At 52.2% G+C, this 20,696-nt stretch overlaps 1 protein-coding gene across 1 annotated transcript in view; it reads left to right on the top strand.

Moving 5' to 3' along the window:
• The window catches only part of pxb (putative Hedgehog signaling attenuator pxb), a 193,207-nt gene that overhangs the window by 150,876 nt on the left and 21,635 nt on the right, over window positions 1-20,696 (top strand). Inside the window, exon 4 of the mRNA XM_077638094.1 lies at window positions 16,923-17,103. Within this exon, the coding sequence (XP_077494220.1) occupies window positions 16,923-17,103 (181 nt within the window). The remainder of the gene's footprint in view (window positions 1-16,922; window positions 17,104-20,696) is intronic.

Genomic DNA, 20,696 nt, shown 5'->3' with positions numbered 1-20,696 from the left:
TTTGCTTCCCTGCGCCCAGTCAGCGAATTTGGTTCTGAGGACACATTTGATTGCCATGAGGCGTCTGTTGCGTTATCATTAAAGGGAACGCCGGGACATATCAAGAGCGTCAGCATCGGGCGGGGAAAACGCGGTGGGAGGCATGACGGCGCTATAGACATGGTGAACACTATCCCTCTAATCGATAGGGTTCCCCCTATATACATAACTCCCTATTCTAATCCGGCTCATTGCTACATTTCCTGCAAGAGGAATGCGGAAAGCGGTCCCTGTCCCGGGCCAGCTTCTTACGGGGACCCTCGGCCCGGCGCAGCGCGTTTCAAGCGCTGCCGGCGCACCGGTGTTCCCGGCGGAGTGGTGTCGCTCCCAACGGTGCAGCCGCCTGCATCGCGCCTGATACGGGTGGTGCCGTCATCTTCCCTCCTCGTTCATTGCTGGCACGTGACGCGAGGGAGCTGGCGGAATTGAGCCTTCCACGATGGGGCTGACAGCTCCAATCCACCCGGCAGTTCATGAGCGCACCTTTTCTGCAGCGGCGTTGTCTGCGCGTTTCACTTGCCTGTTTGTTTTTGTGTTTGTGTCCGTGCGTGTCTCTCTCTTACAATCGCTACCGCTCAGATAATAGGTGTGCCGTTTGTGAGAGACATTCGCGTCGATGTCCTGTCCCGCTTCCAGTATTAGCACAAGAAAGGAAATAGTAAAAAAAAAACATCATTGTTTCAATTTGATAGTTGGAATGCAGGCGCAATGGGCATTTAAAGAGGGGATGTTTCGTTAATTGGTGAAACCATTAATGTTTTTCATCCTGATACAGCGCGCCCTGATTCCTTTTGTTTCGGACGGCTGTGCGTGTCGTACTTTGAGAACGTGCACCTTTGATAGATTTGGTAGTGGTGTTAGAAAGTGCTCATTTGTTGGAAGGCTTGCCGTTTGGTATTTGTCACTGCTGTTTTGCGTTACAAAAGAGCGAGATCCGCATCATACACCATGCGTGGCTACGAAACCTGCTTGGCCTTAAATATTTCCGTAAAGCTTCGCATACTACGGTCGGTTGTTGTCCTAGTTTATTTCCAAAGAAGCACTCTGCGACAGTTACGTTGTTAGCAACAGAGCAAGTAGCATCCTTTTTCAGCGAATTTTGTTTCAAAGCCCTCCGCGGGGCCTCCAGGCGCTTGACTCGTGCACTGGCACAAGTCGCCACAGTCTGGCCACCAGGATGTCGAGAAATAACGAGCGATACTCAGTGCGTATAGTCTCTGTGCGGCAGGACAGCACGTGTTGCATCTGGTTTTCCTGTCACTCCTGTAGCAGTACCGCTTGCGCCCCCCCCCCCCCCCCTCTTGCTGTTGGTCGTCCTTTTCTGCGCACTAAACCACAGCTGCATACTACTTCTGACAGCAGGATGCGCTCTGCCTATACACCGGCGCCGCAACACACGGTGCGCTTGTCAGCACCGTATACGGCTGCGAAGGTCTCGTTTTGTTGGACCCCAACTTTGTCAGGCTGGTTTCGATAAGTGCTCCTTTGCATCTGATCCACCGCAGCAGTCATATCGTTCCTACTTTTCCCTGCCGCGCTCTCTCTAATTACGACAGCGTAGCCCTCTTCGGTGACGTAAGCTCGCGACATGCCGAGGGGGGTATAGGAAACGACGAACCATTGTTGTTACCCTCACCGCGGTTGAACTAGACTTCAGGACTCTCGGCGTCTCCCGTGGCACACTCTTGCTTCTTTGGGTTGTGCTCGACAGACCTGGAGCGCGCAATTTCATTCTCGGCGCACGCCTCACCAGTCGGCACGCGCGCGTCGTCGCTGTCGGCCATGTTCGTTCTCGCATCGGCGTTGCTCGGGGAAATCGGCGCGGGAGAAAAAGGCGCCACTCGCCGCCTCTCTTCTACGCGCGATCTTCGTAACGATTTGGCGTTTTGGCTGGCAGCGGCCGGTGGGCAAAAAGCGCCGGCGTGGGTGGGGTGCGTTACCAGGGAGGAAGAGGTGGTCCTTAATTGAGCAGCGCCAGAGAACGCGCAATCGGGAGGGGAAGGCTACGGAGCGTCGGCTCGTGCATCCGCGGTAATGGCGCGTTAATTAGCTCGTTCGTAACCTCGGTACGGTGCTCGCCGCCAACGCAAAGCGAAACAAAAGCTCGTCCGGCGGGTTGACGCCCCGCGCGTCGGCCGCCGCCGCTGTGAGGCGCTGCAGGGTCGCTGCCTGGTTGGCGCTGCTCTACCGTAAACCGTGTCTTCATGCGCGCGCACAACAATCCGCTTGGCCATGGCTTCCAGAGGGGCCCCAAGCTTTCTGCGCGAGGCGCTCAAGATTAACTACTTTGGAATGGCTAATTAAAGCGCGCGTGTGTGTTGCTCCGCGGCGCGGTTGTTGCGGCGTCGCTCGAAGGGGTTCGCATATCGACCGGCGATCCAAGCGGGCGTGGAACGCATGGTCTAATCTTCTGCGTTTGTTAATTTGCCGAGAATTGTTCGATTTGAGCGCGTAGAGAACACGTTCATACGTGGTGCGAGAAATGGTTGAATCAGTCGTTACTGCTTACCGCAAGCTTCCCTGAGAAAATAAACAGAGCGGAGAAGAATTAGCGTTCATCGCGTTGAAAGAAGCTAGCGTGCATGACTGCATATAGGGAATACATTTTATTTTAATACGGTAACATAAGGAGCGCCATGAAGACTCTCCTGCGGAGTCTGTGCGAAGCCTCCATCTTCCAGGTGGTGTATTTGCCTTTCTCCGCCTGTGAACAGTCCCCCTCTCCGGCCGAAGAAAGAATATGACACAGTCAACAGCAGGCCTACGTGCAAGATATACATCCTCCCGAAGAACTATCTGTGCAAAAATAAGGCTTGAGGAAGTCATTCCTTCTCACATTGCTCGCAAAGGCATCCTAGGCCCCACCGGTGGCTGTATTTGAAACAGCCACCTGCGAGTGCAGTGGTGCCGCCGCGATCTAACAAAGTGACACATTTTGTGCAGTTGCGTAGTCGGCAGGTGAATAAAATCTGAATGGAATGGATTGGGAGTGAAAGACAACGTACTCGGAATTGGAATACAATCAGAACAGGAATAGATTGGTGACTGAAACAAGAATGCTATCGCATTTCCTCCGCATCAATTCTATACATTGCCACTAATCTTTTTTATTTTCTTGACATTTTGGCGTATACGGCCTGCTAGATTGCCGTCGTTCGCCCTTCACGTAGGAGCGTTATCAGATCCATGCTTATGACCGTCAGTAGACTGTAAATAGACTTGTTGTCGTCCAGGGATCATGCCGCTGTGCAGTTTGCTTCTGCCTGAGTTAAATGATTCAAAAGCGAACTATGACTCGCCGGTTGCCAGGCAGAACTCTCGTCATCACTGTAATAACGCCACCATTGGCAGTTTCGGGGCGCAACTCTGGTACTAGTCAGAACGTTATTTTTTTGTGCTTTATTGATTTTTGATCGGCCAATGCGAGCACGAGTATCTTACGCGTGGTGTCTGCTTACTACGCCCACTTATCAAAAATAGAAACAAGTATTGTGTAGGGAAAATACCACCATATTGCGCGAACAGCCTCCTTCACCCATCAAAATTTCAGCACGCGCGCGGATCCCCAAGAGGACGTTGCCGATATCGAGAATGCGATGCCACCGCAAATTACGGCAAAGGTATCACTTTTTGCATTTCTCCGTGCGGGTTCCCGAGGCTACGGGCAATACTTTCTTCCCCGTTTTTCGAAAACGTAATACAATTCGCCCCGCGGCGGATAGCGAAAACAGTCGGTGCCATTTCCTTGGACGTACCCGCTAGTGCGTGGTCCGGTTCATGCAGTTGCATTGCCCCCCCCCCCCCCCTCCCCCCCTCCCCTCCCGCTCGGCTTCGGACTTGGCGAACTGCCGAGAGCAATTGAAAAGGCCCGGCCGCATTGGAGAAAAACCGAAACACCGTTGCAAGCTCCCCCTTCCGGCCACTGCCTCTCGGCTGGGCGCGTATATATGTACTAAATATCCCGGTGGCCAGGTCCGCAAGGAGCCCATATTTCAACCGGGGTCTAACCTTTCCCGACGCGAGAAAGCAAACAAGTCGGGCCATACTGCGCACCCAGTGGGAAGAAAAAGGGAAGTTGCGGGGATATACCGACGGCGGCGAAGGCGGTTGGGAAAACGAAGTAAGCAGGTGGGAGGTACGGACCGAGCCAGGGGTGTATTTGTCACGACTACTAGACTGCTTTTGCCGGTCTTGGGGGGGAAAATGGGCGAGATGGGGAGAAGGTGTGAGGCAGAACGGGGTTGAAGAGGTGTGCGCCGAAGACCGCAGGGACTGCGCTCTTCTGCGCACATATCTGAGGGAAAGAGCGTGGCGATCGAGATGAGAGTGAAATAGTGCGGGCGGAGTAGTGGATGAGGGGTTGGGCGAGTGCTGGGTAAAGTGCCTCAGCAGCGCATCGGGCCGCCGTGTTGTTTCGGCAATGAGCCCACTCCGAGTTATTGGCACCGGGCGGCTGTTCCGTTGCGTGCTTCTCCTCCCTTCGCGCCACGGTGCCCAGTTTCTGCCTCCTCTCCCTACATTTCCTATATCGCCTCTCAGTCTTCCGGCATTTCTGTCTTTTTTTTGTTGGTGCGTGTGCAGGCGGTGTGAGAGCGACGTTTAGAACCAGGCAGAGCGTATACTCGGAGCGGCACCACCGTGCACGAAGCAGCTCTGATTATTTCGGAGCTCTGCTTCGTGTTTCCTTTTGCTTTTGCTTTTTTTAAAAGGGGACGGTGGGGGGAGGGGGGGGGGGGGGCTAACAGTGCCGAGTCCGGTACACTTTTTCACATCTTTAGCGCGGTTGCGGCAACAGCTTTGCTTTTGGAATCCTTAGGCATGTGCGGGCGCTTGCCGTTGGCGACGCAGTCTCAAGCGAACTCTCCCCTGCTCGCGCAACAGGGTTCCGAGCTTCTTTTTCTTCGCTGTGTTGCGCCTACATCTGCTTACTCCGCCAGTCGTCTAGAATATAGTGGTTGCTCTCAAATGTAACATGCCGTGGCACCCCCGTTGGCACTCCCTCTGCCTCCTGTCGGAACGCGGTGTGGCATTCCCGCGGCATGCGAACGTGCCGAGGGCCACTCCGCTCTGGCGCTTCTCACCGGCGCACCTCCCGAAACTTACGAGAGTAGCGGCGCTGCGGCCACCGCTCCGCTCGTTTATCCCGGTTGGCCTTCTTCCCCTTGCGCGAACCTGCCTTTTCCCCCTTTTCCCGCTCCGCTCTCCACTCTTCCCTCCCTGCCCCGCTGGCCTTCGGTGGCTGCGCGGGTGATTGATGCCGGCCGGCGCATATAAACAACCGAGTGCAACCGCCAAATTGCGAGCGGCCGCATTCGTCGTTGTGGGGCTCACCGCCGCCGACTCCGCTGGCCTGCTCTAGTGGCCCGCGCACCGACGCGCCGCGTGTCTGCGATTACAGTGGCTGCACTTGCACTGCTTCTTTGGCGTTCGTGCATCACGCAAACAGTCGCGCAGTGCGCTGCGCCTGGTTTCCTTCCTGCTTGCACGTTGCGGTGGGTCTTTTTCCGGTGTTTGTTCTTTTAGGCAGTGCGTGCTCACTGACGGCTTTCATAGCAAACCCACGTTGCAAAATACGAACACCTATGATGCGTTTGTTCAGAATGAAAAAAAGAAAGTTAAACTTGTCTGCAAATAATCACAGCAATCATGACGCTCAGAGAATCGCACAAGTGCGCGATTGCATAATTCCAGGGCACTGCATTTTCGGCCGCCTCATAAAAATCGTGCATTATCTGGCAGTATATGTATTTTTGCATTTTCTCCGTCCTTTTCTCTGGCTGCATTGCCATTTGTCTGTATTGCCATTGTTAATTCATTCATTCATTCATTCATTCATTCATTCATTCATTCATTCATTCATTCATTCATTCATTCATTCATTCATTCATTCATTCATTCATATTAGTTTTTATTGACAACGATGGCATGAAGCCTAAGCTGGCGCAATGACAGGTTATTGACAACGATGGCATGAAGCCTAAGCTGGCGCAATGACAGGGTTACGTGCGGGTGAAAACACGATACTCCAAAGCGAAACCCAGCACGGCTTGTGCTTCACGTCGCCACATGGTACGGTACAATACCCGCGGAGCAGGGTTCGTTTCTCTTTCCACAGATCGCGCCAGTACAGCAGCTGGCAGCCTGTTTGAAGTTATTGTAGATAAAACCTACAAGACACCCATAACGCTGGTGCGTATATAGAGTCATACGCCTCACGCCAATTTTGCGCAAATAGGCGATTTGGGGTGAACGCGTGTTTCTGTCTGCTTCCGGTAGCTGTGGCATTGCTGGCAGGCACAAACTAATTCCAGGACACACATCATATCCGGCATTGGAGATAGAGCTGGGGTAAAAAACCTGTAAATACTCCATAACAACTTTTGAGTCGAAAGACATGTAAAACTATGCTGCCTTGGCTGTGCTGCTGGTCTTTGTACGGGATCGCTTTAGATGCCCATGTGTTTAATCATCGTCTTCTTTTTTTGTGTGTTCATCCTGCAGTCTGCTCTTCTCCTTGTTGAATATAAGGGGGCGGGTAGGGGGTTAGTCAAGCTCCATTACACGTAGCGTTTTTCCCGCTCTCCTCAACCGATGTCGTCTGTCGATCTTCTGTGTATGGGTGGTGAAAAAAATTCGTGGCGCCTCCTAATCACTCTTATCAGGTGATGCAATAGCATTAGACTTATCGCCAAGAGATTAACTTTGTTTTTGCATCTTGCTTCAGGTTATCGCGCTTGCCTCTACTATGGGGAAGTGTTTCCTCTGTACAAGTGTGTGGCTGACTCCTTTTTTCATGAGGCGGGACGAAATGTTTAGTCGCACGTGGATAACCTGGATTAACTTGTTTCCTACCTGCGCGGCGGTGTTGATACAGCGTGCACGCAACACTCGGCCTTAGATGTACTACACTCTGTGCGCTTAGAAAGACGTGGCTGCGCTTTACTCTCATACGGCCGGTGAGCTGCAGCGCAGGCGCGAAAGTCCGCAAGATAGTGGGACGTGCTTTCCCCCATGAAGTAAAATGAAGAAAAGCAGGATGCAGAGTTCTGGTTGGGGCGTCAGATCTAGACTCGCTCGCGTGCTGCTTTTGCACACTGCAATCTGTCCCTGGATGCCCTAGCTTCGCCGCGTGAACATAAAGTGCGCGGACAGGGAAGAAGGAGGGCAAATGGGCCGCTGATTGCCCCATCTGCGCCCCACCTTGGCCCCGTCCGGGGCGACGCGGATCCATCTCGGGGCTCCTCCCTAGGTGAGGAGCCGCCGCCGCTGGTCTGCCGGCCAGAGATAAGCGCCGCCCTAATTAATCTCGCCGGGACATTGTTCCCACGCGTCGTGGCTAGGAGGGGGAGACGCTGTGAAACGAAATAATAAAGAGCCCACACTCGCCTAGTCGCCGCCTCGAGACGTGACCTGTCCCCGGGGCCTCGCTTATACGAAGCCGTTGCGATACTGGTAGTCAGTAGTAGCGGTCTATTACTACGCAAAGTACAAAAATGAAGCAGAAGATCTTGCCGGCTGCAGCAATTTCTATATGTGATGTCTGAAGCACCCGAGTGGCGGCCGACGGAATTAAATGGAAAGGGAGAGGATGGCAAGGAGAAGGACAAAGGGGAGCGAGCGATAGCGAGAAAGGACATGGCAGGCGCGATAAGTGTATTCCGCGAGCGCCGGCCCCCCTGTCACTGCGGAAGCTTGGGAGGAAAAGCAGTGGCGAAGGCGGAAGGAGAAGTGCGGGACGCCGGTGACAAGAGCAGTCGCGGACAAACTAGGAGCAGAGGATGTGTCTCCTCTTCGCGCTGATTGCCCACCTGAACAATGTAGTAGTACTATAGACTACAGTGCAATGCAATACAATGTTGTACAAATGATTTTAAATAGCGTATAATGCAATATTAGACATCTAGCATAGCGCGTCCTGCGATCCACCGCTGATAACCGTTCCAGCGAGGCGCCGGCAGCGCATGTGTAGATGGCCCCCGCGGAAGCATATCACGGCAGCGGAGCCCGTATGGTAATAGAGAGCGATAGAGGGTTATAGCGTAGCGTGATCCGTGATGCGATACCGTGATCGGGGCTCCACTGCGCGTGCGCAGATCACCGCGGCGGCGCCAGATGGCGCAACGTTCCGTCAACTGTGTGCGCGCCTGCCGCGCCGGGACCAATACACAGCGTATGTAGTGTACATTTAAATCTGCTCGAAACCCTGTGCTACTGAGGCAACTGACGTTGCCAGACTGCAGTAACAGTTCAGTGACGCATCGACGGCCGATCGCCACACCTAGACGGGGCCGTGACCATAACTTCTGGCCGCCAGGGCTTGGTGACTGTCACGAGCCCCTTAGGCGATGTAACCACATCCGGTGCTAGCTATACAGGATTTTTGATAATTTGGTGCGAGACATTTCAAACACTGGACATAGCGTGGCAACATCCTGCGCCAAGTTGAAGACGATGCAAACTTGCCGAGGTGGACGAGAACATTGTTTCGCTCGGTCAAAATACGTACGGAACCAGAGCTTCGGACCACTTTCGGCAATGTATACATAAAACAGGTGCGGTCGTGTGTGAGTGTCACCACTACGCGCACTTTAGCGTGCGCTCCCAGACACCCTTAGAGCGTGTGGGGGTAGCGGTCTCGGTCACAAAGGAGATGCCCTCGACTCAGCTTGGCAAGCTCAGCCGGAGACCAGCTACCAAGTGACAAGCGGGTTGGTCGTTTGGTGCCTTGTGTCTTGTGAGGAGTAGGACCGCTTCTTATGGACTGCGCTGTGCAGAACGCGAACGATGGGCATACTGTATTCGAATGAATTCGGCTCATAATAACACCGTTCCGGGCAGACAGATGCACGTTGCAAGGAGCGCGTGTGTGGGCCCTTTCGACTTAATTTCTCCAATCAAGACCCCACGACCCCAGACCAGTTCAACTAGTCTGGATGCTAGCCCATGCAGGCAATCCCGGAAACGAGGAGGCGCACTCTATTGCTCGAGCGTACGTCAACCGAGCAGGCCAAACAGTCGAGAGGGATTGTGCGAGGGACAGACTAACCGCCTACAATGAAATCACGCTACACTATAGCGAGGAAAGGCTCACGTATCCGCCACCACACCACACCCTCACGAAGGGACCACAGACTATATGGAGGCAACTCCAGTCCTGAACGTTTCCTTCACCGGCCTATCTGGCACTAATACAACCGGGTCAATACCAATACAAGCCCGAATGCTCTCTTTGTGGGGCTCCGAGAGCAAACTTTGAACACATACTATTCATATGCCGAGAACTCCAACTGCCATCTCGCTGGAACCTCAGACCTAGAAGTTTGGGAGATCGCTGTCTCTAGCTCAGAGCCAGCCTCACAGAAGAGGCTGGTGGAATGGGCGGAGAAGGTCGCCAGAAGTCATGGACTGATGGCCGCCAACCGGGATTAAGAACCAAACCAAACCTCCCCTAACGCCTTCCCTTACATGGTTCATCAATAACGGCTCTACCTACCCGCCTCGGACTGCATCGACCGGCGGAGACATCCCCCTACTGCGCCCGAGTATATTCGATCCCCGTACAGGATTTAATGACACGTGCTTGAGCTTGCATACAGTGTAATGATTTTATCGCGCGGTCGAACAGACCCATTTTATCGTCGGGGGAAAAGAAGGGCGCGTTGTTCTTTTGACCCAGATGCCCACTCGTGTCGGCCATTTTTGGCCCTGCAATGATGGCGCAGTGCCGTTTCCGCCGCTGGCCCCGCTCTGTTCCCGCCCACGAGGCTTGCGTGACGTGGCCGCGCATCATCTTGAAAACCATTAAGCCCAACGCTCTACACACGAGCCACTGTGTGACGGAGAAAATGCATCAATCGTCCCTTGAAATGAAACCAATAAATGATACAAAAAGGCGACGAGAGAAAGACAATCGAAGCGCCGAAGCAACAGACGCGAACCAAATTATATTCCCGAGCAGTGCTCGGACATTTTGCCTCTCGCATGAGTCGAGGAAGCGTGTTATTGGTCCCGCTGCATTACGGGGGTCCTTCGTATCCCTCCCCGGACGACGACGTCGCGTCGCTCTTTTGAAGAGGGCCAAATGAGAGCGGCGCAGTGTGCTGAGCGCTTGTTGACTCTGCAGCGTGCGGCGTCTGAAGACTCCATCGACGCCGAGAAGCCTCTCTGTCACGCACAGGGCTGGCGTGCTGGGTCGGCACGCTTTCCTATCTTCACTTTGTTTCAGTGTCAATCGAATTCCGGCCTCGCGGGAGCGCCGTGCGTACACCTGGACGGGGAAATTAAAAAAGAAACGTGAACCCCGGTGCAGGAAGCATTAAAGAAAAAAAAACGGCTGAAAAGTGTGCGTGTGTGATAGAGGGGGGGGGGGGGGGGGGGTTACATTCCGAAGAGTCTCTTTCGCCGTGCTTGTACGGTGTGTGCCCCACGCTGAATGCTTTTAGAGCGGCGGAAGCGCGGCCCGAATCTTAATCGGCTTGCGCGTTCCCCTTATCGAGTCTGGGCTGCGCTTTATTCGGCGAGGCCTGAGCCTTCTCCAATCCTGCTCTCCGCGTCCCGGCTTATTCATTTTCCCCCGCGAGGCCCGAGAGCCTCCTTCCGAAGAAGTGTTCGTCAACCCGTTCTTGCTGTTGGCGTGCTCTTAACGCCGTATTTCCCGGAACAGTCCTCCTTCCATCGATCGGGCCTTCCGTCTCGCGAGAGCACGTGGCGGACGAGGTCGGCGCAGATTTTGTCTCGGGGCGCTTGTGCGATCGGTGCGACGAGCAAATTTTCGATCAACTCGCACGAAACTAAGCCCATATTGGTCTTGTTGGTTCTGCTCATTCCTTTCTACAGCGTCGTCGACTGGATTGGCTTTCGCTGGGAAAGTCGAACGGCGGCTGAAATTTCTGCCAAGTGGTTAGTTAGCGACATTCTGCCTCGATTACGTGCAGTTTTGTTACTCAGATTCCCCCAACGCTGGGATTTATATCAAAATTGTATCCTTAGTGTGTTTTATTTCACAGGAATTTTGTACAGCACCGCCTGCGCGTTATCCTCATTTTAGAGCGTTAGCTCTTATTAGCTCGTTTCACACTTTCGCGTCGTCGATGTGAGCGCCCGCAGCTGCACCTGCCGCTTGCCACCTGCCGCGGCTGGCAGGTGATTAAGTGGAGAGAGGAAATTCTTCATCACCACTTATAGGGAAGCGGTAGGAGAGGGAAGAGAGAAGGTCGGAGGTGACGGGTGGCGTAGTGGCTTGGGCGTCCGCCTAAGTTGCTTTAGATGACTGGTTTGAAACCCACCGAATGCAGTCCTGGACAAGTCCGGATTCACCTCCGGCTGCTTGAATTTTCGAGAGAGCAAAAAAAAAAAAAGCAGAACACATCTGTCAAAAATTCTTCGCTGTCACACCAATCTAATCTTAACGATATACACTCATGACCGTCCTGTGCTTTTCTTTTATTCCTTCTTGTTCTTTGCAGTCCTTTGTAAAGCGTTGGTTGGTTTGGTTGGTTTATGGGGGTTTAACGTCCCAAAGCGACTCAGGCTATGATAGACGCCGTAGTGAAGGGCTTCGGAAATTTCGACCACGTGGGGTTCTTTAACGTGCAGTGACATCGCACAGCACACGGGCCTCTAGAATTTCGCCTCTATCGAAATGCGACCGCCGCGGCCGGGATCGAACCCGCGTCTTTCGGGCCAGCAGCCGAGCGCCATAACCGCTGAGCCACCGCGGCGGCCGTAAAGCGTTGGTGTTGAGTGCTTGCGTCGTAGAAGTAATTTGATCTCTCTGTATAGCTAAAGCTTATTTGTATTCTTTATTTCGAGGCGGCTTGACTACCTGGTTAACCGGAGTTTTTTGATGGCGATTTGTTCGTGGCCTGCAAGTTGTTTTCTTAGCCACTTGCATAGCGCCGCTTAACTTGGATCATGGTCTATTCGTTGTTTAAGTTTGTCGACCAGCTGGTAATCATCCGGCTTTGCAAGTGATTAATGTAGCCATCATCATCATCACCACCATCGGCCTGACTACACCCACTGCAGGGCAAAGGCCTCTCTCATTTCTCTCCAATTAACCCTGTCCTTCGCCAGCCGCATCCACCCTATACCTGTAAACTTGTCATCCGCCCATTTAACCTTCTGTTACCCCCTGCTACGCTTGCCTTCTCTTGGAATCCACTCCGTTATACTTAACGACCAGCGGTTATCTTGGTGTCGCATTACATTCCGTGCCCAAGCCCCTTTCTTCCTCTTGATTTGGACTAAGATATCATTACCCGTGTTTTTTTCCCTCACCCACTGTGCCCGCTTCCGGTCTCTTAACGTTACACCTATCGTTTTTCTTTCCATGGCTCGCTGCGTTGTCCTTAACTTAAGCTGAACCCTTTTCATTAGCCTCCACGTTTCTTCCGCGTAGGTGAGTACCGGTAAGATACAGCTGTTGTACAATTTTCTCTTGAGGGATATTGGTAAACTGCCATTCATGATCTGATAGAGCCTGCCATATGCGCTCCACCCCATTCTTATCCTTCTAGTTATTTCTCTCTCATGATCCGGATTAGCTGCCACTACCTGCCCTAAGTAGACCTTTACCACTTCCAGCCCCTTGCTGCCAATTGTGAACTGCTGTTGCTTTGCTAGACTGTTGAACATTATTTTGGGTTTCTGCATGTTAAATGTAGCCATGACTCTGTTCCTTGTGCTGTTCTCATTCTCACCACAGATCTTTTTTTGTCAAAACTAATGAGCCCAGGGAGTTTGCTTCTAAGTGGTACAGTGGGGCTTAACTGTAGAATCTCAGATGCCTTAACTTTTGGAGGACGATAGTTTCTCCCAGCTTCAAAGTGCTTGGAACGCTGGCTGTGTACAACGAGCTACACAGTATGGCACTCTAAAGTTTTGACGAAAGCTGTATAAGTCTCCCTTGAAGCTCTTCTACAACATACCTCCATGGAATGTGATGGTGCTGAACTATACACCTTTGCAAGAAGGGCTCCCTGGGCGCTGGCATACTGTTCGCTGAACTGTCGTGGGCCCGTCGCTCTAGCACGGTGGAAGCGGGAGCGGAACCGGTTTCTGACAGTCCAGAGAGGAGGCGTTTCGATGACTCCCTCGCCCGATGCAAAGGTCTATAGGACGACGTAGAACTTAACTCAAATGAAGCATAGTACTGGCATCACTTCATTCAAAATAAACGAATTCACGATTCAGCGGGAACACATCTGCCTCTTTGGTTCCTGTATGGGAAGTTAATCTTCTTTTCTTTCCCCGGATATAAAGTTCAGGCGCTAGGCACCTCATTCGTGGCATCACGTGCAGCATCAACCCGTGCAGCACTTAGCCTGCCGCCCTCCGAAGTCGCCATCATCGCACTCCAGCCGCAAACCGCAGCGTAGGCTCGTCCAGGCAACGACACCCGCAATCATCATTTCGAACCAACAGTTTCGAGAAAGAAAAAGAGGCAGAATAGTCCTCCTAGTCGGCGCGAATTTCTCGCGAAACTGTAGTTGCGAGTAACGCCCGCGCTCGCTGTTAAAATCGCATCACAGAGCCTCCCTGCGCTGTCAGTCGCTACGGCGCAGAGCGAGCCTGCTCGATCCGCCGCGCGCACGTGTCTGGGCGCCGTCGCTGCACCACCTTCTCGCAACGACGGCAGTGACGACGAGTCAGTTCCATGAGCGTGCACGCGCTCCAAGGCCCATTTCATCCGGCGCTCATCGCCGCCGCGCAGAGCAGATGGGGAGCTAGCAGTTTACCCGCGATGCCTGTACTCCCTTCTCATTCCGCCCTCTGCGCGCTGAGAAAATGAACTGGACTGCGCGAGCCGAGCTGCGCGGCGCCGTGAATATGCGCCGGCTGCCTGGCTATGGGCGCTTATATACACCGGGAAAAGGCATAGGGCTCTGCCTCCGCTCCCTGCTGTCAAATTTCTTCGGGGAGGAATTTTCTGAAAACCTTTATCAGGCGCATTCGTGCTCGGGCCCTATCTGCGATCATCGTTCGCGGCCGCTGGCGTTTAGCGATTGCGTGGTGCTTGCGGGCGTCACTTGCCCGCCGCCTCATCCCTAGAATGTAGAGGCATCTGCGTGTGGAAGAGCCTGGCGGTGGAGAAATGGGCCGATCTTGCGAACTTATCGCGTGCTTCGCGTAACGGGCCTACAAATCGGAGCGCTTAGCGCTGGCGCACGCTGCAGCCACACAGCGCGTGCATAGGCCTGGAGCGTAATAACGTACGTCGTTTCCAGCGGCACACGCGCAAAAAAAAAAAAATTAAACGGAGGAGCTTATTTTTTGCGTTCCGCGTTCACTGCAAAATCGTAGCAACTGCAGAGAGATCATGGGCATGTGTTAATAATGCTCTTGTGCAGTGTTTTCATAATCGTAGGCTTATTATGGGCTCCATTGTTGCGCATAGGAAGTCCTCCAGGGGAAGCTTTACCTTCTCTACGGCTTATCATCCCCACCTTATGCCTTCCTACTCTGCTGAACGACCCAGGCAGATTTTTGCTAGCCCTTTTAGCCTGCTGTACAGTGAAGAATAATATTTAATGCAGACAGAGCGGCTATTGGCTAACGTCTGTCTTTTTTCAAAATCATCCCTGCTTATCTTTTGTGTCATCGTGCTGCAGTCAAAACTGTTGGGTGAACGTGACACCTTTCGACGAACGCCTAGTAGCGGGCTGCGATAAACAGCATCCTGTATTTTTCAGATTGCAATGGGTTGTAACCTGAATTCACTTTTTTGTATAAATATGTAGAAAACGACCGACGTGTTTGCCATCCAAGTTAATCGCTGCGTACATTCAGCCCAAATGCTAGTTCATAATTGTCGCCAGGCCATAGTGGAATCGTGTCAGTGGCAGCACGATCCTCTCGACTGACTGAAAGCCAACGTTCTGTCTCGCGCCTGGTTCACTCACTTCGAAGTCGAAACATTTTGGTCGTTTATATGTTTTGCGCGCCACCACTGGTCGTGCGCAAGTCTCTGCTCCTGCTTCCTTTTTTTTCGGTGCTTTTCGCCCTGATGAGCGCTTAGCTCCTCGCAGTACAACCCTGCCTAATGTCCCCTGTCCTGTCGACTCCGCCATTTCCTTCTCTCTGCCGAGCTCTTCGGTCCTGTCGACTGCGCCACTGTGCTGTCGCCTCCCATCTCAAACCGCAGCTCGCGATTCCCGCGCGCTCTTTTGCGCCGACAACGAAGCAAACCGTCGCGGCCGCGTCTGCTCCACCAATGATGGCTGTCCTAAGGAGCCGGGGCTCATTTAATTTGGGCCTGTGACAAGGCGTAGGAGTCTGTATACGACGACTGCCTTGCTGGATCTCAACGAGGCGTGAAAAGAGACGGGCCTGTCCTCTGTTTGTTCTTCTCGACGGGGTCTAAGGGAGTCGGGCTGCACGACGACGGGAGACCGTCGGCGCACGTTATGGACGCGCGCTCGTTTCCAGCGCGATTTGGGAAGTGTCCCCCAAGGGGGCCATTCCACGGCTCGTTGTCTTCGAGTTAGGTCTCTTCTCTGGTGGGCTGACTCGTTGCTGTGCTGCAACTCTTAAGCCGTCGGGGCGGGCGTCTATTTTGTGTTTCCCACTCCCGGAGCTTGCCGCCTAATTTGTTTCGCATGAGCTTTCAAAGCTGGGCGCCACCCAGTTTGTCTTGCGGCAAACTGCGTTGTTTCGTGTGCTGAGACGCGGGTGAGGCGAGCCTCATCTCCGGGGTGCTTCGACGCCCACACTTCTGCGCTATACTCTCCTCCCTCTCTGCAAGGTCTCAGCAGTTCTTAAGCCTGCAAAAAAAAAAAAAAAATCAGAGGCACGTCTAATGCCATTAGGTGTTGGCAGCATTAGCAGTTGTTGATGGCTTTGTCGCAAGTAACGCCAATTCTGTCCAGACAGTGGGAATGCTCCCGTCTGGCGACGTACGTCACTTCCCTTCTGCCAATAAGAACGCTCCCATCCGTTGACGTGCTTCCCTCCGGCCAATGGGGATGCTCCGATCTGGTGACGTCACTTCCTTCTAGCCAATGGGCGAAATGACCGACGACGCATTTCGGCGCCGTGAGGCCTCCAATACTGTCGCATTATTAATGGGGGCAGGAAGAAAACCGAGCTTCCTGTTTCCTTGCCTTTGGCGCCCGCTGCGCTGTGCGTACGCAACAAATGTGTAGAACGGCCTAGTCGGGGCTGGCAGCAGTATCCACCCCGTCGCTGTTTGAGGCACCGTAGAGGAGGAGCTCCACATGCGGCCCCTCTCGCTTTTGCGTGTTTGCTATCATGGCCGTCCCTACTTGGTAGTTAGCGATGCAGCTGCTTCTCAGGTGCAATGGTGCAATGGGCAATGGTGCAGTACGCAAGCGAAGCAGCGTGACTCAGTGGAGCCCTGGACTAGGGGCCCAACCCTGCTTTGAAGGTCAAGAGTCTGCAGCGATGCAGACGAAGACCGAACGCTAAACACTTAATAGACGAAATAATGTTTTTCTATCTCTCTCTCAGGTGTCTGCGCTTTACTGCATGGCTCTGTCTCGCTATTAACGGCGAACATCTTTGCTTCCATATGGCCGACCAAGTGGTGCCCAAAATGGCGATCTAATTATTCCGATGAAATTGAACATACAATGAGGCCTTATCGAAGTGAAATGTACAGTCCTTGTCAAAAATATACAGTCCAAGGGGATCGCTTCCAAGCCGTGTAGCGGCACTCTTTAAGCACATTCGACAGCCCTAAGCTTGGGAGGGTTGAGGACTTAAGTGTGCAAGAGGAGCCGCGCTGCAGGGCTCAGAAGAAGACCCCTTGGGCTGCGTATTCTTTTGACGAAGACTGTACCTTGTAATATAGTCCGTATAGCTGCAGACGTGTGGTCGGGGAGTGTTTTCTCAAGCCCTCGTGCCGTTTGTCGATTGCGCAGACACAAGAAGAAGGTGCAGAACTTCTTGCCGTGCAAGAGCCCCCACCAGGGTGTGCCGTGTGATCTGAGCGCGGCCAACGGGGCCGCGTACAGCGACATCCTGCTCAACCACCACCACCCGACCAGGCTGCCCGCGCACCTCGTCCACGGAACCGACACGCACACGCTCACGCCGATAGAGGTGAGCGCTGTCTTTTTTCTTCTTTTTTCTGTCCCTCTTCTGCAGTGATCGACGTCATTTCATTGTCTCATGTAGAAGGCTGTGCAAACCTCTTATTTATAGCACTCGCCGTGTCGCTACCTGTCCTGTCCATATTTTCAGTTGTTCACAATCAACCAGTTTACTAATCAATTTATAATAATAATAATAATAATAATAATAATAATAATAATAATAATAATAATAATAATAATAATAATAATAATAATAATAATAACCTTCATTTATCATCCAGCCGATGAGGAAGGGGGGGGGGGAAGAGTTGGAATGCCAGCTTGACTAGCTCCCTCCTCCCCAGCAGTGTAAGCATATATTGCACTATGAGTACGGGCCAAGTATGCTCTCTTCACGGCATTCATTTGGTCTTGATGATTCAAAAATATTTCCTACGGGTGAACTCGCCTTGTTTTTTTTTTGTATTGCGGCACGTTATTTTCAGTCTCTCGGTAGTTTTCTTTTTCACCGAGGGCTAAGCTTCGCTGGAAAAACAGAGACGCCTTTGTAATTTAAGTTACGCGGTAAATGTAATTTGTGAAACATAATTGCTAGATATCGTATAAAGTCGCCGTTGGAACAGTTGTTACCTGGAAGTCCTAGAGTGTACATTTCGAAACAGTTATGACGGTTTCGTTTTGTTCTAAACTAAACTACGCGCTTAAACTTCTACAAGTCTGCCTGTCTGTCTGAAAAACTTTATTCAAGGTATATTACAGAGAGGAAGTTTAATACTCTCAGTTTCTGTCACTAGTTTCTTCTTTGAAAATTGTCTACGCCTTGTCATTTTTTAAATCCCGAATCGTCTTGCGTCCTTATGCTCGCCTCGTGTACTGCGGGCTGAAGAGCCTTTGTGTGGATGAGCGCCAGTTGCTGGCATCTTTGAAATCTGAAATCCATAAAAATATAACAACATTACGAGCCGTTGCAAACTTGCAGATTAACATATCATCTCGCTCCACTCGCCACCATGAACATTGGCACGTTCCGCGATCACGTACTAACTACGGTCTCCAGATGCTTCGAAACAGGCTGCCTAGTACACTTAACAAATATAAGCTAACGGAAGAGCAGCTGCGGGTTCTAAACAAGAAAAAATTATTCGATATTATTAACTAACCTGTACTGTTTAGATTTGAATGTATTTTTTAACTTATGCACTCATTCACTGTTTTTGCACTTATCTTGTTCGTATATTTTTTTCCATTTGTTCCTTGTTATTCTTCCCATCATATATATTTTATGTCCTTCTAAACTGTCGTGCTTGCTGCAATGTGGTTCGGGGAGACGGGGCCAGTCAAGCTGCCCTTGACGCAGCTTTTATCCCGTCACCCTCGCCACACATCGTACATGCCCTGTACTTGTTGTGGGAAATAAACTGAAACTGAAACTGAAACATGCTATCTCGATTCCCTGTCTCAGAAGCAACGCTAAAATTTCCTTGCGGTGCCCAATTTTTAACAGTTCGCTCTCAAACACCCCGGCCTAGCCTCGAATAGTAAAGCACTTCCCTTGGAATGGTCGAAAAATAGTTCCTTTTCAGTTCTGTCTTGCCGTCCTTCAGAGTTTCTTAACCTGTTTGTACAGCGTAGTCTCTCTCGGGTTGCCTTTTCTGAACTTCGAATTCTGTTTAGCTTTCGCGCTATCTTGCCCTTAACTTTGCTCTCTGTACTTACTCTTCATGCAGTATCGACGCTGCAGCTGTATAAGTGCCTCAGAATACTTCTTGCCGTCTCTTCACCGTCATTCGAGTCAGCCGTTGCTCAAACCGAATTTTAGCTTCTTTGAATTATTTCCCCATAATTAATACCGCCATGCGGGTGCAAAGCTAGCCCGCCGGCTGCTCTCTGCTATTTTTCAAGTCCACATTTTTTGCCAGGTTCCAGGTTTATAGCGGCGTCCCACGAATTGTATCACAGGTGATAAGCCGAACATTGGAGGGTTAATTGAGCGGTAGCTAGGCGCGCACGGGTGCGGTTACACTGCGGCTACAATTCGGGTAGTTCGCTACGGCAAAGTAGTAGCTTATCTGTTGCAGTAAAACTAAGGGTGATCCATCACATGGAGCCAGAATTCAGCATCGCATAGGACTCCGCTAGTAAGCATGGATTGGCTCGAGCAGGCACACTAGGCGTGCTTGAAGGCAATATTTGGAAGGAAAGCGGGCGTGGTTCTGCCCACAGATTTCAGAGGTGTGCTTTTAGGCTCGTGTGGGATGCAGTCACCTGATGTAGAGCACACTGTCCGTTAGTATTTTCGGATTTGAACCTCCTCCTACGGATCTCTTAGCTTTTATTTTTTTCTTCGCTTTCTGCGCCACTTGCCTCCTCTGCTGTCGCACAGATCGAGTCCTCTATGTCTTGACCAGCATTGGAACACCAGAGCCACTCGGCACCGCGGCGAATAGCTTGCTTTCTGAAACAGAGAAAAGTTCCTTGGAAAATTATCTCTGAATATAATCGGTGACGTTGAGCGGCTCGTTTTGCTTTTGCTGCCACGGCTAGCTTCACCGCTACACGGCAAGAGTCCGTGGAGAGGCCTGCCTCTTTCGACCGCACCTCTAATATCTGTCTGTCCAGCCGTTCTCAGCGCTTGGATACTGCAGCACTATTCTCTAGCCCTGATAATAGATACCTTTAACATACCGTGTACCGTGTTACCGGTACCGGAGTACCGGGAGCCCGCGCGAAGCCAATGCGCATGCGAAAATCGCCTTGACGGCGTAGATGGCGCCAGGTACCCGGCAGCTGCGCGCGCGCCTACAGCATCAGGACCAATGAGCGCATGCTCACCACCGGCCATAGGCGGGCTCCCGGTACTCCGGTAAGGGTAACACGGCACACAGCATGCTAAAGGTGTCTAATTGCAAAGGTGTCGCTTGCTATTCCAGACTCCTGTACACTCGACGTTTTCGGTGTCGTTGGAAGGGAATGACGCCTTTAAGAGTACGCCTCCTTTCATTTCATTCACTTCTGAAAGGCGGAAAATTTCACTAGCAAGGCACATGGACCCGAAACCCCTGCACGTGACTCCTCTTACCGAATCGCCGTACTCCTCCTTCGCGACTTTGTTACGCTCTAGCGTTCTGCTGCACCGCTGGTGGAGTCCCTGCGGGCATCTACCGCGGACTGGGCCATCAGGCACTCAATCAGCAGCAGGCGCGACGCTGTAATGTGATTCAGTTCCGTGCTATTTTTCTTGAGGTGCCCGCCCTTCCGTTGTTCTGGCCGCACTACATGCACTCGCCTGTGGCGTTTTTGCTGACGTCTCCTTCATCCCCGCATGCTTTGCCTTGTTCGCGGCCTGTGATGGCAGGTATAGCAAGCGTTAGGGGCGGAAGCCGTGTCCGTTGGTACATTGGCGCCAACCTAGGCTCGCTCTAACAAATCCTAACCCGGGAAATAAACAGCAGCAGGACAAAGCTTCACTTGGAGAACTAATGGACATTGCAGCGGCTCATGGCCCCGCCAAGTCAGGCCTCCTTGCAAGTGGTCCGACTAGGCTGCTGTACAGGCGCACATAATGGGTACTGAGCAGTGCTTCCTGTCGCAGTGGGGTTT

This window comes from Amblyomma americanum, chromosome 9 (assembly GCF_052857255.1).
Source record: "Amblyomma americanum isolate KBUSLIRL-KWMA chromosome 9, ASM5285725v1, whole genome shotgun sequence".
Classification (NCBI taxonomy): domain Eukaryota; kingdom Metazoa; phylum Arthropoda; class Arachnida; order Ixodida; family Ixodidae; genus Amblyomma; species Amblyomma americanum.
This window is presented reverse-complemented; position numbering and strand designations above follow the sequence as displayed.